The following is a 15,532-nucleotide window of genomic DNA, read 5'->3' on the forward strand; positions in this document are numbered from 1 at the left end:
TCTGCCAGGTGATGCTCACTTCAGTAGCCAGTGCCTGTGGTGGCTTTTCCCCTATACTTAACCTTTGTTTACACAAAACTTTACAGGTACCTGCCTCTCAGCAGGCAGGTTAACGTTGGGAGTGGAATTCCTTCAGCTGCTCTGTGTGGTAATCAGTGACTCTGTTTCTCTGCAGCGCCTGCATCTCAGTGAAGATGTGGCTGGGGCAACTTTCATGGCAGCAGGAAGCTCTGCTCCTGAGCTGTTCACATCTGTCATAGGTAAGGAGCCTGCTGCTGCTTCCCAAAACCTGCACATTTCCCTGGCTGTTTTCAGAGCTGAAATGGGATTGCTGTGTGCCTGCAAGGTTTGTTATAACCCTTCCTGGGCACACATGGCATTGACTGTAGGGAGTCCTTGCCCAGTCAAGGTGAAGTGACTCCTGGAGTACTGTTATCTTGACTCTGCCAAGCCACGACCAGTGGGCACTTTACCATAGCTGCCCATTAGCCAGGCTTCATCTACAGGATTATCCTCTCCTGTCCACTTTCCTGCCTCGTCTGCCACGCCAGCTCCAGGGCCCAGTGGGAAAGGATTTCCCCCAGATTTCCCTCGCTGGTACCCTGGCACACTGTTCATGTCCTCAGTGGCAGGTTCTCTGCTGCCACCTCTCCTCTTGTTAGTCTTCCAACACCTCTTTTCCCTGGAAAAGCCAGAGTGGGGAGGAGAAGAGTATTTGAAATGCTTTCTTACAGCAACAGCTTGGTCAGAGCATCACATTTCCGAAGCAGTTCTCTACTTATTGGAAGTGTGATGAAGGGATTCAGCTGTCCTTAAGTGTGCAAAACCTGGGAAACTCTCCCCACAGCAGTGGGGAAGGGGGACTGCAGGCAGTGTTACAGAGTGATGTTCTACCCAACCCTGTTAGGAGGGTGAAGTGTTTCTGCAGTCTGACTCACCCACATCTCTGTTGGCAGGGGATTGTTGGGGTAGCAGCTGGGGGGGTACAGGGGGCTCTCCATCACTGAACAGAATTAGTTCTTTGCTCTGATCCTTTCTCTAGGAGACACTTGTCTTTCAGTCACAGCTGCCAGATGCAGAGCACGAGTTAATTCATGCAAAGCTGTGTGCTCTGCAGAGGTCTTATTGCACAAGCAAAGCCTTATCATTTGGGAACTTGAATTGGACCAAGCTGGGATTGTCATTTGGTTAAGAGTAGGTGCAGTACCAGGGTTAAAATAAAACCAGATTCCTTCAGGTGACTTAGAGAAGCCCTGATGGTCATCAGGATCGTTTTCCTGCTGTGGTGTAACCTGCCAGGTGCTGTGTGCCACTTGGCAGGTGAGTGCTTCTGAGAAACTGATGAAGTTGGAAAAAATACCTAAACTGCACTGGGCAGTTTACATGTGGCCACATAAACAGTGTTGGAACCTTAAAAGCAAGAGGTGAATTTAAACAGACTGACAGCTAGCAGGAGATGGAGTGTTATTTTTAGGCTGTCTTCCTAAGGAAAGGACTTTGTGCAACATCGTGATGCATGTGTCTGTCAGTTCATCTCCCTCACCATTAACCTCATTGGCCAATTTTAACCAAATTTGACAGAAGAGCTCTGAAAAACTTGTAGCATAGCCCCATAACTCATCCTGAGAGACATCACTTGGCTTGTGAGTAGCTGTGGCCAGACAGCTCTGAATCATCTCCAGCTTTTACTGAAGCCAGTTGGGATGGGGATATGGGAAGGAGTGGAATACTGCTCAGGGAATATCTTACAGGAGACAGTTTCCTGTGGATTTGTGTCCCACCAGCTGCTACCATGAGCTTGCAGTGTTTGTGGTGTGTATTGCCATAATGTCGGGTCACCATACCAGGAGGTTAATAACTTGGATGTGCCTGGAGTGCTTGGTTTCCATCACACAATCCATCCAGGTCCCCTCAGAAAGCAACTCTCTGCAGTTTGCCTAGTACCTGCCTTTAGATTCATTAATAGGGTGTGGGGTCTGAAGTTCTGTGTGAAAAAAGTCAGCTCTTTCCCATTTACACAGCTTCCCCTGAACTTGTTTTTCAGGTGTTTTTATCACAAAAGGAGACGTAGGCGTTGGAACCATCGTGGGCTCTGCTGTATTCAACATCCTCTGTATTATTGGTGTGTGTGGGCTTTTTGCAGGACAGGTAAGAGCATTTAATGATTCCTTACAGTTCTTGCTTCACTTGTGCCTTGGCTGTACTGCAAAATCAGATGCCAGGTTCACCACCTTCCCACAGATTTCTCTGGCTTTGCTGTTTTTAATAGGGCCCTGTGCTGTTCCTCCTGCATTTTTGAAATGAAAAATAAAGCAGCAAAGGTCAGCTCAGGCATTTAGAGCTGCCCAAGGTGTGTGGGTGGGCAGAGGAATAAATGTTGGTTGTTTGCTCCTCGTGTAGTTTGTGACTGCTCTCCAGCGTGTCAAACCGCTGCTGACAACACAAGCTGTTCATCTGAAATTAAAGCAATTAAGTTGTGAGATCTGAGCTGCTGTCTGAATTGCAGACATGATTGACTGTATAATTAAATACCTGAATCTGCATTTACCTTCGCACTTGCCAACATGCCAAGTGTTTTTACAATCTCATAAATGTTCTCTGGCGTGTTACTGTGCAGACTTACTTGTAAAGAGGAGAAGCAGGGTCATGTTACCAGCACAGGGCAGTGGGAGAAGAACTGAGAAGACCTTGATCTCTCTGGGAAAGCGTGCAGAGAGATGGAGTTTTCCTTATGATCCAGTTCTGTTTTCATTAGCAGTGAACTTCTACAGGCTGAAGGTGAACATTTTCAGTGTGAGGAGGCCTCAGGATAAGGTCACAGCAGTACTTTTTAACCACCCACGTGCCCGGATTTGCATGCAACATGCAGCTGGCAGCTACAGATGCTCAATGTGTCAGTGTAACTCTCACTGTGAAAACCCAGTTAATTGAGGTAAATTTTTAATGACCAAAGCCTTCCCAGGGCACGAGGCTCTTCTCCCCAGAGGTATTCTCCTGTCATCAATAGGACTTCCTTCTCAGGCTGGTGTTTTCATGCAAATGAAGGTGATTAACTGTCTAGCAGTTAATGATGGCAGAGGAGCCAATTCCGATTTTTACTTTCCACAGTATTGATTGCAGGCCTCAAACCTGCTAAAAAATGGCTACAAACCACAGCTTTGGAAAAGGCCTGCTAGAGTTTGGGGCTTGACAGAGAATGTCAGAGGCGTTTTACAGGTGGGAGATTGTTGTTTCAGAAGGATTAATCATAGCCAAAATGCTCTTGTAAAACGTCTTCAGTGTTTCAGCCATGGTAGCTTTCAGAAGTTCAAGTCATCCTAAGCATAGTGTGTGAGTTCTTTCAAGCCAAGTGTTGAGATTTTGACTGCTTTGCCCCATCTTTGTTTTCCTTGAGACTCTGCTGATGATTTGTGTGTGGTTTTGTCAAGTCACATAACCTCTCTTTGCTGCAGTCTAACCCTCAGAGGGTGGGTGAGCACTGGAATGATTGATGTCACCGTGTGGATCTGTGATTTTAGTGAGCAAATAAGAAATTTCAGTGTCAATAATTGCAATGTTTTAGATAAAACTCTGGATCAATTTATGCTTTTCATTGTTTCCCAGCTTTTCACCAAAAAGTCATTCCCTCTTAGTGGTGTGATTCATCATTTGTTTTGTGTTAGTATGAGTTGGTTTTATTGTCAGCAGTGTCGCTACAGAGGCACTTAACATAGGTGGTAAATTTGGTTGTTTGTGAGATTTCTGTTCTGCCTGGGACCTGGATCTCAGTAGTGAGTTGCCAGGTGAGCCTGGGGGCTGGTTGTTGGTCAAAGCTGCTTGCTGTGCTCCAGGATTTTTTCTTTGAGCTCAGACCTGTGGATTGAGCAGCTGGAGCCCTCAGATTTTCAGATGTATTGCCCGTGGGCTGGGAATCCCAGAGGTCAGACCTGCAGGGGCCTTCTGCTGCATTTCTGAAAGCCTTCTTTTGGTTTGGTTTTTATTTTTGACTGGTAAACAGTTGAATTGCAAAATACTGTCCAGCCCTCTTCCAGGATATGTTTTATTTTTAAATTAGGTTGTAGCTTGTATGTGCTGTGCTGGACATATTCTTCTTTGGCCTAAGAAAGGCTGGGTTTGGTTACGTACACCATGTTTAGAAAAAGAACCAAATGCACAGCCCCAAAAACCTGGCATGCATTTGCTTGAGCAGCAGCCCTAATTGTTTATTCTTCCAGGCCTTTACTGGCTGTATGCACACACTTTTGAGGATAAATCAGAATAAGCATCCCACTGCTGGAACAGGAGAAGGGAAGTGTGCCCACGCCTCTGTGTGACACTGCACACCTAAAAAAGGCATTGAAAGAGCATTGTGAAGGTTGAAAGTCAAACACTGCAAAGGTAGAAAATAGCAGTGTGAGGGTTCCCTGTGCACCCTTAATTTGCCCCCCCGGTGTGCGTGCATTATTATCCAGGCTTTAATTATGGAGTCTCTTGCTGGGTTCTCCACGGGGTCCCTGCCTCCCTCTGCACACAGAATGGACATTGCTCGCTTAATGAGCAGATATTCAGGATTTTGTTTTCTCGAATTGTTCACTCTGTGCCCTTCTGCCTTATTTACCAGGCTCTATTCAAGCCCTGTTCCAGAGGCAGAATTATTAATTTCCTCTTGAACTTCTGCCGATCTCGGCACTATTATATCTGAGCAGTTGATGAGCAGTTAATTAATCTTCCCCAAACCTCTGTGAGATGAAGGGGTGCTTTAAAGATGGGGAAACAAAGCACAGAAAGATTAAATAAAAAAGAATAACTTGTCTTTTTAGGGGCCAATTAGAGCTGACACAGGCTTGCTCTTTCCCTTGGTGCATAGGATTCTGTGGCATGCTTTTGTGGGTCCTGGCTCCAGGTGCTGCTCCTGCTGCTCCATAGGGCTTTCCTTGTTGGAAAGCCTTGGTTTGAGTGGCCATGTCAGTCTGCACACCACCCAGCTCTCCTTGGGAGCATTCAGCTCCTTGAGCCATATGAGCCCCTCTTCTTCACTCCCACTTCCTTCCACAGTGCACCACACAGAATTCCTCTGTCCTGAGCCCTGCCCTCATCCCCAGGGCTGTTTTTGTCTGGAACTAAGCAAGTGATTTAACTACATCTCCTAACATTTAGTGGCTGCTCTTGCCAGCCTGGTGGTGATGGTGTTCCTTGTCCTCACTCCCCCTGCGGCTCTTGAGGCCTGAGAGAAAAACTTTCACCAGATTCCTCTCTTGGATCATGCATCCACCCGTAGCTGCTTTCTGAGCATCCAGCTTTCCTTCAGTGGTTTTGATCCCTTCTGCTCTCCCCACTCCTCTGCTCTATGTCTCCTTCTCCTGGCTAATGTTAGCCATGCCAGGCAGGCACCTCTTGAGATGCAGGAGTCTGCTCTGCAGCCAGGGAAATGGTATTTTCCACTGTTTTCATCTCCTCCAGAGATTTTGGATTGGAGGAATTAAAAAAGCAACAGTTGGATGCAGGCTGCCCATGTGTTTGATGGCCAGACAAGAATGATCCCCTAAAGGCTGCATTTTCTAAACTAGCATCCACACTCTGAAAATCAGAGCTTTCAAATACAGCTTAATCTGGGCCTCTGCAGAAGCAGAAACATTTCATGTCTGGTGTGTGTTGTGGTGTTTGACCAAGGCATGTTTGGAGAGAGAGCTCAAGTTTTCCCCGTGGATAGTGAATGCTGCCCATGTGCCTGTGGCAGTGAGCCTTAGAAGCTCCTCCTGCTTTCTTCTTGCAGCCTGTTGAAATATTCTGCATAGCACTCATACCCAGAGGAGGATTTCTCCCATTTCATCCAGGCAGTAGATGCAACTTCTAAGCCATAGATGGTTTCAGTGTATGGAAATAAGTTAGGAGCTCTTCTCATTCCCCACTTGCCTGTACAGTGCAGGTTGGATGTGTCTGCAGCTGTTTCCTCCTATGTCCATACACCTTGGACACCAGCACGTCTCCTTGCAGGTAGGCAACTGCAAAGGCACATAACCCAGCTGTTGTTTTTTAGCTGCTGTGTCTGCTTTGCTTCCTGTTAGCAGAGGGGAAACGAAGAGGTCAGGGAACACAGAGGGAGAATGAAATGGCAGCAGATGCAGCTCTTCAGACAGTAGTCCAGCAACATGCACGGGGACACAGGCTGGATAGCAGCGAGGAGGCTGCTGTCTGTGTTGTGATGGATTGCATCGGGCTTTTTCCATGCTTGCGAGCCAGCTGTGTATGGGGAGCTTGACCTTAGCCTGGGGTCCCCTCCAGGCCTTGGTTGAGCTGTCCTGTCTTCTCTCACGCTCATGTTTGTGCTTCTCAAGCTCTCCCCTCCTTCCCCTGCCCTCTCGCCGTCCTTGGCGGCAAGGACGCGGCATTCTCGGAAGCTGTCCTTGCTTAATTCAGCTCTCATTCAGGCCAGCACAAGCAGAGCTTGTTCGGTTTTGGACATTCCCCCATCCAGATCCATCTTGTTTTCACAGCTCTGCTGCTCTCTCCTCGCCATCCTGTCCTCCCAGCACTGACCCACAGCGTTTTGCAGTGTTGCAGAGAAGGCTGAGAAGTGCTTGTGTGAGAGCAGTACAACCATGAGTTGCAAGTCACTCCAGCATTACCATGTAATTTTGAATGTGCATGGCTTGATTTGTTAATTAGTATTTAACTGCTCTGTTTTTTTGGTTGAGTCCAAGTTTCTCTATTTTACCTTTCCCCAGAAATAGACAGGCTTCTCTGGTTGGAGCAGGGGACCAGGAATGCTGGCTTGTGCCACAGATCCTCTTCCAGTTATTGGTTAAAGGGTCTGGTGGGTGGCGAGGCATCATTCCTCAACATACTGGAGCAGAAAAGGATGACAGTGACTGTCTGACCTGCCTCCTTCTTTTCCAGTGGGATTCTTTTACTTCAGGAACTAAACTAAATTCAGCAGGCTCTCCTTTGTCCAGGTCACAGAACCCCTGTGCCAGCTGAGGTGCATCTAGGAATTATCAGCTGCCATGGGTTATGTCAGTGGAAAATATGCCTGTGTTAGACGTGTTGAACAGGACACTAAATAGAGTTTAACAACCTGGTAGAATGTTTTTTAATGAAGCAACTGGCACTTCTGTAATCTGTTTTACCCCACTTCTACCATTCAGCCAGCTTGCATGCCTCTTAATCTTTTAAGCTTTAATTTCACTCACAACTCAGACTGCAGCCGTTACTGACTTTTGGCTTTATGATTGCATTCATGATCTTTTTTATTTTCTTCTCCTTGACTGTGGAGAAGTTTTAAAAGATGGGAGTTGAAATCCTGTTGCTTTTTCTTCATTGGTCTGTGAACATAGGTGGAAAACATGTAAAATTCAAGGGAAGTAGTTTAAGGAAAACTTAGTGCCAGCTGTTGGGACTGTTCACTGCTCTGACAGCCCAGGACACGTTGGGATTTGGTGCTGGCAGTGTTACATAGTGACCACGAGCCTGGTCTTTCACTGACAGGGCTATGTTGCAGACATGGGACAGACTAACAGGTCAGACTGAAGTAATGCAGAGGGCAAGGCTGTGGTCCTTGGGTGCCTAAAGCTGCTGGCATGGCACACACAGTGGTGTGTGAAAGCCCAGGTACAGGGAAAGCGAGGGGGGGATGATGGCAGGATGCTGTGCAACATCAGGCAGTCTGTAAGGTGCTGAGACTGCAGCTGGGACAGAGAGGTGTGGATGGAGCTTCAGGATAGAGGTACCATTAATTAGAGATGCTGCCCAAGGCAATCAGAAGAGTTGCAAACGATCCTATCAGTATCAAACCAAGGCTACTTCCTAATTGTCACAAAAACCATCACCATTTTCAGTTAAATTTTCTCTGTCAGAATTGACACACAGATCAATACTGTGGATGTACTATTTGCAGGATATTTTCTCAAATAATTTGTAGGGTAAAAGCAAGGGAGATAATAAAGTCTGGTTTTTACTTCTGGCAAGGACTGGCCAGTCTGAAGAGACTGGGAGATGTTTACTCTGTGCACGCCTTCCTGTCTACAGCTATCCTTGGATTCTGCTGGGGATCTTGTGGTCCAGCAGAGGCCTTGGGGTCCTGCTGCCTCAGCACTGTGGGAATCTGAGCTAAAAAGACATGCTGGTCCAGATAACTCATGGATGATTATAACCACCAGTTGAGCAGAGAAATATTTCTGGCTTTGTCCTGAGGTTTGGAGAGTCTCCACTGTTTCCATTCTGAGAATGTCACATAGACAGATTGCTGCAGCAGTGATGAAAATATCAAAAGAGGCCTAAAAAAGCAAATATTCTTGGGGAAGTAATGAGAATAGATGGAGTTGGTGCACAGTGTACAGACTGGGAGTCAGAGTGACAACTGAGCTCTGCAGAGCATGGCAAACCAGAGGTGAAATTGGGGGACTGGTAATTGGAAGGAGGCTTTGCTCCCAGCATGTCCCTTAGATTGTGGCTGCATAACTGCCTGAGAAAGACAGATTAGGCCTGGATTTTTCTTTGGCCTGACCTGTGCTTGTATTTGGTGCTTTGCTGAAGCTGGGAGTTATGGTTAGTATTGGTCAAAGCCTCAAGCAAGCCTGAATGCTGCATCATGAGACCCTGGGGTCTTTGGCCAAAATCATGGTCTGGAGACTGAGCTGGATACTTGTGTTCCTGGGATATTCAGACACGACAATGGGGTTATAGAGGGAGTGTCACTTAGTCCAGGACATCCTGCTGTGCTGTCAGTCCCAGCACAGGGCCCTCTGGCTGATGCTGGCTGCCTGCTGGAAAGCCTGCTGGGCTTTCCTGGGGCTGTGCACAGGAAAGCAATGGCTTTCCATGCAGGAGTCTGTCTAAAAGCTCTGCAGTGGCAGAGTGGTTCAGTGTGCCAGGAGGGGATGTGGGATCAGAACTCCTGCTGTGCTGGGAGATGGCACCTCTGAGATCCTGTTGGACCTGCTTGGCTGATTCTCTGTCTGAATTATGGATGTGCCAAAAGTGTTACCAGGAACCCACCACTCTCCAAACCATGCCAAGTCCTGTGTGTGTCTCCCAGGAAAGGTGCAGAGGCTCCACAATGGCTTCTTGCTGACAGCTACATGTAGATCTACAGCCTTATTTAATGTCAAGATGAGTACAAGTAAGGCACTGTCACACTCTCCCGTTAATCTGTGATGCTTCACTGATACCTTGACCAGTGGGAACGAGCAGGCAGGTGGCCAGGTCCTTGGAATTACCTGAGCTGAGCAAAATAATCAGCTGCAAAGTTTAAAGGCAGAGCTTGTGCCCTGATACCTGAGGTAGAGCCCTTTTTATTTTTGTATAATTCTGAACGCATAAGACATGGATTAACTGCAAACTATGGCCAGCCTGATTCCTTGAAAATCTGTCCCAGACCTCCACCTTAGTTCACTGCTTCCTGTAACAGTGGCCAGCAGTTGGTCGTTTCTCTTGCTTGGGATAGATCCATGGGGCTGATTTGAAATCACATTGAGGGTTTGTAGAACAGTAGTGTCAGGAGCACAGCCCTTTCTGGAGGCGACCCCAACAGGCTTCAGAAGGCTCCTCCTCGGCTCTAAGGGCAGCTCCTGCCAACCAGGAGCAGCGTGTGAGGAGTTCCATGGCACAGCTGGCTGCAGCTCACCCAGAGGGCTGACACAGTGTGCTGCTGGCTGGCTGCTGTGGCCCAGGGGCTTGCAGTGAGCAGCAGCTCTTCAGGCAGCACAGACCAGCACTAGAAAGCCAGATCCCTGCATCTGCTAGGGTGGTGTAAGAGCTTCCCTAATCACTTCTGTGCAGTCCACATCAAAGAGGGGCAGCATGAGGACTGACCCAGATTCTCTGCTCCTGGATGCCTTTTGACAGTGGTGGATTCACTGCTGGCACATCTCTGTTGACCTCCATAGACTCTTACAGCTAATCGCTTGCAGGGATTGTCTTTAATCTTTTGACACCCTAGTCCAAGCATTCCTGCCTCTCCACATCAGCAAATTAGGTTATTAGCTCTTAATACCTCCAAATCTAGACCTTCTGTGCCAGAGGGAAACAGAGAAACAAGATTAGGGAGATTGCTTCCAAAGCCTGGCATTTCCCAGCAGTATTAGTAGCTGATCAACACTTGAGAATGTCAAGCAAAGAACCGGCCATGAGATGAGGGAACAGTTCAGAGTGAAGAAGATCCCTGAAGAACGTGGATGTGATTACATGCTTCCCCTGGAAGTTTAGCAGCCAGAATACTCAGGAGTGCACATGCCTCTGAACTCCGGCAGCGGGAGCACAGACACCCTTGCCAAGGGAGCAGCACCCCTGTTCTGCCACACGTGCTTTTTCTCAGACCCGTTGCTGCTGTGGGCAGAGCAGGCTGGAAAACAGCCAGCTGGGTGGCCTCTGGTGATGGATATCTCCTGGATGGAGATAGAGCTTCCATGCTTCTAAGTGCAGAGAAACAATTCGGATGAGCAGAAGAGAGAAGGGTCAGTTTTACAGAGGATAAAAGGTGAAGTCCTAGGATGAGGCATATTGGCCCTGAGGTCCTGATTGCCTTGAGCTAGCTTCAGTGCTACAGGAAGCAGACACCAGTGTCTGATTTGAGGGAGATTTTCCCTCTGGTGGCTGATCTCTACATGTGTGCTAAGTGGAGGAGGTGGTGTGTGCTGCATAAGGCCACAGCTTCAGGACTTAAAACCTCAGAAATCAAGCTAGAACTGAGAAAAATCTTGATTTTTCTGCTCTCCAGCCCATCAAGAAGGAAGTAAGCATTCTGAGTTGTGAATTTTGTATGTAGGGTGAAAGTTTAGTTGTGAGAAACCATGTAGCTGTTATGGGTAATTTTACCCTTAGGAGTGATGCTGTAGCATGCAGAGGAGCTGGCTCCGTGTGTCTTGTGTGGAGCCATCAGGGGATGCTCTTGTTCAAGCCTTGACTTCAGAGCTCTTCTTTTCAGCTCAGGTGAACTGAGTTCAGTCCCTGCTAAGTGGTCAAGGGACAGCTAAGAGGATCTTGTCTGGTATTTGGATTTCAGGTACTCACTTCAAAAGGGAGAAACATCACCACACTGATGATCAGTGGCTCTACAGATGCTTCCTTATGCTCAGCTCCTGCAGGACCACCTCACTGCTGGGTTACAGTATGGCAGTATTGCTGACTTAAAACTCAAATTTGATCATGTTTTTACCCAAGCTGATTGCTTCCCTGATTTCTTTTCTGCCTTGCTGATCTGTAGTTTCAGTGGTTTCCATCATGTTAAGATTTATGTGGAGTCCTTGGTGGCTGCAAGGCACAGTTTAGGCCTTCAGGAGCTCAGTAGTTCTGCCTCAGGATGTGGTTCTGACCAGCAGGCTGAGCTCTGCCCTTGCTCTCAGTGCTCATGAGCTCCTTGCACCCTTGGTGCACAGTTGCCTTCCTTATGTGTGTGGCTTCCCGGTATCACATGGATCAAATGATTGAGAAACTTCAGCTAGGTGACTTGAGCCCTAAAGATGTCTGAGATTTAGCTGCCCAACAGTTATTGCATCAGGGAGACCCACTCTGATGTCTGTGAAATGTGAGCAGCCTGTACAGGTGCCAGGCATGAGCACATTGCCCTACATTCTGCTCTGGAATCAGCACAAGAGTCCTTGTGATTTCCCACAGGATCTTGGTCTGTCAGTTCTGTGCTGTAGGTCCCTGCTAGAAAGCTGCATTTAGACATCTGGATCTTACTGTGCTCGTTCAGGTGCCTGAGGAAAATTCCTTGGGGAAATATAGTCGTGCCCCTTCAAGATCATTGTAGAATATCAAAGAACAGGAGGGAAGACTCCCTTAACTCCTCATAGCCAGGCTCCTTGCTTTCACAGGTGTGCTGTGCTGCCTGGTGACACTCCTTAGGCCAGGGACACAGGTTATGAGACAGAGCCTTTACCTGTGGGGGCTGTCCTTTGCTTCAGAAACGTGAAGTTTGCAGAGTTGCACTTCTTCTGAAGTTTGAAGTTGCACTTTTGTGTGCAGAGCTGAGGTGTACAGCTGTAAAATCCCCACCAGCATGCATCCATGCTGAGGCAACTACAGAGGACCTTAAGCAGCATCCTGAAAGCTGAGTGGAATAAGGTCCACTCATTCTATAAAATTTCTTGCAAAATTTGCTCAATCAGAATGAAAGGGCACACTGATGTAAAATGTGAGATTTAACTGAGGATCTCTGAAGAGAATTATGAACCCAGCTCCATGTTCCTACATTTGTAAATTTCCACCAGAAAGCTTCTCCATTTATCTATGTCTCTGTGCCTAGAAATGTATTGTCTGCTTGTAGAAATCTGGTTTGACCCAAGGGCTTTTAAAGCCTGCTTTTTTTGCTTCATGTAGGAGTTTCTAACATGTAAATGGTTGCATAAAGAGACTTTACACTGGGCATAAATTACATCAATTTTTGAGAAAACCACTCTACTAAGAGACTGTAGAGATTTTTCAGGTATTATGGTCAGTATCTTTTTACAGCATTTGTTTCATTAGCAGTTTTGGAAAATTCCAGTATTGTAAGAGTTATTATGAAGAGAAATTTGGGAAACTATTTTTGCTGACACTGAAATAGAACTGAAAATGATGTTACTGTTTATGTGACTGAATTCATGCACAAGTATGACTGGAGGGTACAGTCAGAAAATTAATGTATATGTTCAGATCCAAATCAGTGTAAATGAACCATCTCCCATCTTCCTCCTTCAGCTTTACACCTTTGAAGGATGTGATCCAGAGTGTTTGAAATGCACTTCTAAACTGGGAAATACAGATTTGAGGAGAAGCTTTTACTGAGGGGACTTCCTAGAGCTGCAAGAAATAGAATCATATTGAAGATGTTACCTCCACATGACTGCTTTTAATCTGTCCTTTTGAATACTATTAATGAAATTAAAGGTTAACCCATTCACCAGTATTTTCTTCTGAGTTGCAGACTCATGCAGCCTGCAGTGAGAATTCTTCCTCATTTCTGTGGCTTTGGAAGGTGACAAGTGACATGAGCTGCACAGTGATCCCTTTTTATTCTCCATTGCATAAAAATTCCTGGGGTTTGTTCCTAACACTCTGCAGGAGTGTTGACTTGTGTGTTTGTCCCAAAATCTCTGTAGATGCACACAGAGCTGTAGTAATGCTCATCAATGTGGTTGTGCTGGTAAAGCCTGAGCCCCCCTGTAAAGCAGCAGCCCTCACAGACTCTGTGGGTGATAGCTGAGTCCACAGGTACTTCCCATGTACTTCCTGTCTCCCTTGCAGCGGTTCCCCCAGCAGCCACATAAAGTGTTTCGTGTCTTAAGCCTCTTCCTCTAGTTCCCAACATGCATGGGGACATCTCCCCACACAGGTGGCACCTGGGCACACACTGCTGTCGTGGCAGTCGTGCTGCAGAGCCTAGCTGACACTCTGTCTGTGCCTGTTTCCCCAGGTTGTTGCGCTGTCATCGTGGAGTCTCTTGAGAGATTCGATCTACTACACGCTGTCTGTTGTGGCACTCATCGTGGTAAGTTTGTGAAGGTTTTCCATCTCTGGGAGCCCACGTCTGCTGCCACCTCGAAAGGGGACCTGCCATGGCATAACAGTCTTGTGGCTGAGATCCCAGCTCAAGCACTCACGGGGATTTCTGCTTGTGGAAAACTGTTCGTGGCCTCCCTGGTTCTGCTGGGAGGCTTGGCCCGAGGGCAGGAGGTGAGGAGTGTCTGGAGAGCCCAGAGGGAAAGCTGGGGCAGGGCATGGTGGCCCAGTGCAGACATGGGAAGCAGAGCTAAACCTGTGTTCTGAGCCCCCCAGCAGAGGGTGGGTCAGTGCTCTCCTGGCCTTCATGACTTCCTGAAATACATGTCACTGACCTCTAAGGAGGCAGCACTTGTGCCCAGAGGAGAGAGATCCTGAACAGCTACTGCAAAACCTTCAGGTTAGTTTTTCCACACATAATAGGGGCAGGTTCAGTGCATGCTGACAGCAAGTCCTCAAACAAAACTACACTTTCAGCAGTTCTTAGTGCCTATCCCGATTTTCATCAAGCTCAGAAAATGCTCCACATCTCTCAGAGTTGGGCTATTCCGTGAAAAAAATTTGGCACAAGAGGTAAACAAAGACACTGCTATCATTTTAGCATTACTTTGCAACCAATACCAGTCAGTGCCAGGAAACGTAAAAACTGAGTTTTCAGGTAGCAGTTGCACATCTTTCCCCCCACCCTAGCCTAGTATCCTAGATTCCCTAAGACAGGAGGAGTGATTTTGGGAGGTTAACATCCATATGTCAGCAAGAAAGGGACTTTAGAGTCAGAAGAGGCTTGCTTGCAGTCTGGGTTACTTTGGTTAGTGTGTTTCAGCAGTGAGTTTTGGTTTGTTTCCAGGTATACTCTGTATAGGCTGCAAAGGCCTCTATCTGCCTTAGCCCAAACAGAGATCTTTCTCAAACTGTTTGTGCTATTATTCCCCTTACTGCAAGGCCAGCCATTTTGTACCTGGTGAAAAATAACTTTTCTACATAATTACTAGCAATGAGCTGCAAAACAAAATGCCCCTTTTTTTGTTTTGTTTTGACAGCTTGACAGTAACCTCTTAGAAGGCACTTCAGTGCTTTGTATGCAGGGATAATTTTTCCATAGGAGGGCACTGAGACTTCCCTGCAGCTGGAATAGAGTCATCAATCTTGAAGAATTATATTGTTTGTAGGAGTTTGTTCTCATGGTGTTTTAAACAACAGCCTGTGGAGCTGTGTTAAAATTTGGCAGTCCACTGGTATCTTTACTAATCATAAATACACCTGAGGGGAAATAAATATATTCCTTCCAGTGCTGAGATACAGCAACTTTAAAGGGCTTGATATTGTTCTGGGTAAATCAATATGGCTTTGTCTCTCTGCACTAGAAAAGGAAGTGCAGTGCTGTTTTAAGAAACAAAGCAGTATAGACTCACCTGTTTGCTGCTCCAGGCCATTTGATGAGACAGTGAACTCTGAACCACAGAGGTTAGAAGTGGATATAAACCACATTTACTGTACTTAATTCATCTTGATTCAGCCCTATGATTTTTTTAAACTTTATAATAATATTACAGTGCTACCTTGTCTTCTAGCAGAGTTTGGCAAAACTTGCTCCTTATTCTCCTGAAAGGGAAAAGATGCAGGTGTATCTTAACTAGAAGGGACATGGTCAGAGTCATTAGAGGCAAAATTGAGATGGGTGCTATTTTTAGTCACAGAAGTCAATGCACACGCTTTCACCTCCCATCACACCAAAACGCTGTAACCTAAAACAGGCCTTGTCAGATTGGATCACAGTGACTGGGAACTGTAATTTACAACGTTTTGTGGTCATGTTTTCTTCCAGTAACCAGTGTAACTCTTGCCTCGTGCCGGCTGTCTCACAGGAGTTGCTATTTATGGCTGTATGGCCAAGGGGAAGTGTTCCCTGTGCTTCCAGGGCCTCGTTCCTTTTCCCTCCTGTTTCCCTGGGGCACAGCCGTGGATCTGTAATCCCTGGTGCAGGCACACATTTCCCTGTTGGTGTTTTGGAAGGGTTGAGTGGATCACAGCCTGTCCTTGGGGCCATGAGGGCTGCAGGCGATTCCAGCTCCAG

At 46.8% G+C, this 15,532-nt stretch overlaps 1 protein-coding gene across 3 annotated transcripts in view; it reads left to right on the forward strand.

Moving 5' to 3' along the window:
• The window catches only part of LOC103819267 (sodium/potassium/calcium exchanger 3), a 179,623-nt gene that overhangs the window by 62,479 nt on the left and 101,612 nt on the right, over positions 1 to 15,532 (forward strand). For all 3 annotated transcript variants that reach the window (XR_007777386.1, XM_050973191.1, XM_050973188.1), the window contains 3 exons: positions 176 to 260; positions 2,045 to 2,148; positions 13,373 to 13,447. Coding sequence is in view for 2 of the 3 variants with exons in the window: in XM_050973191.1 (XP_050829148.1) it covers positions 176 to 260; positions 2,045 to 2,148; positions 13,373 to 13,447 (264 nt within the window). In the remaining variant the exon portion in view is untranslated. The remainder of the gene's footprint in view (positions 1 to 175; positions 261 to 2,044; positions 2,149 to 13,372; positions 13,448 to 15,532) is intronic.

Source organism: Serinus canaria, chromosome 3 (genome assembly GCF_022539315.1).
Source record: "Serinus canaria isolate serCan28SL12 chromosome 3, serCan2020, whole genome shotgun sequence".
Classification (NCBI taxonomy): Eukaryota; Metazoa; Chordata; class Aves; order Passeriformes; family Fringillidae; genus Serinus; species Serinus canaria.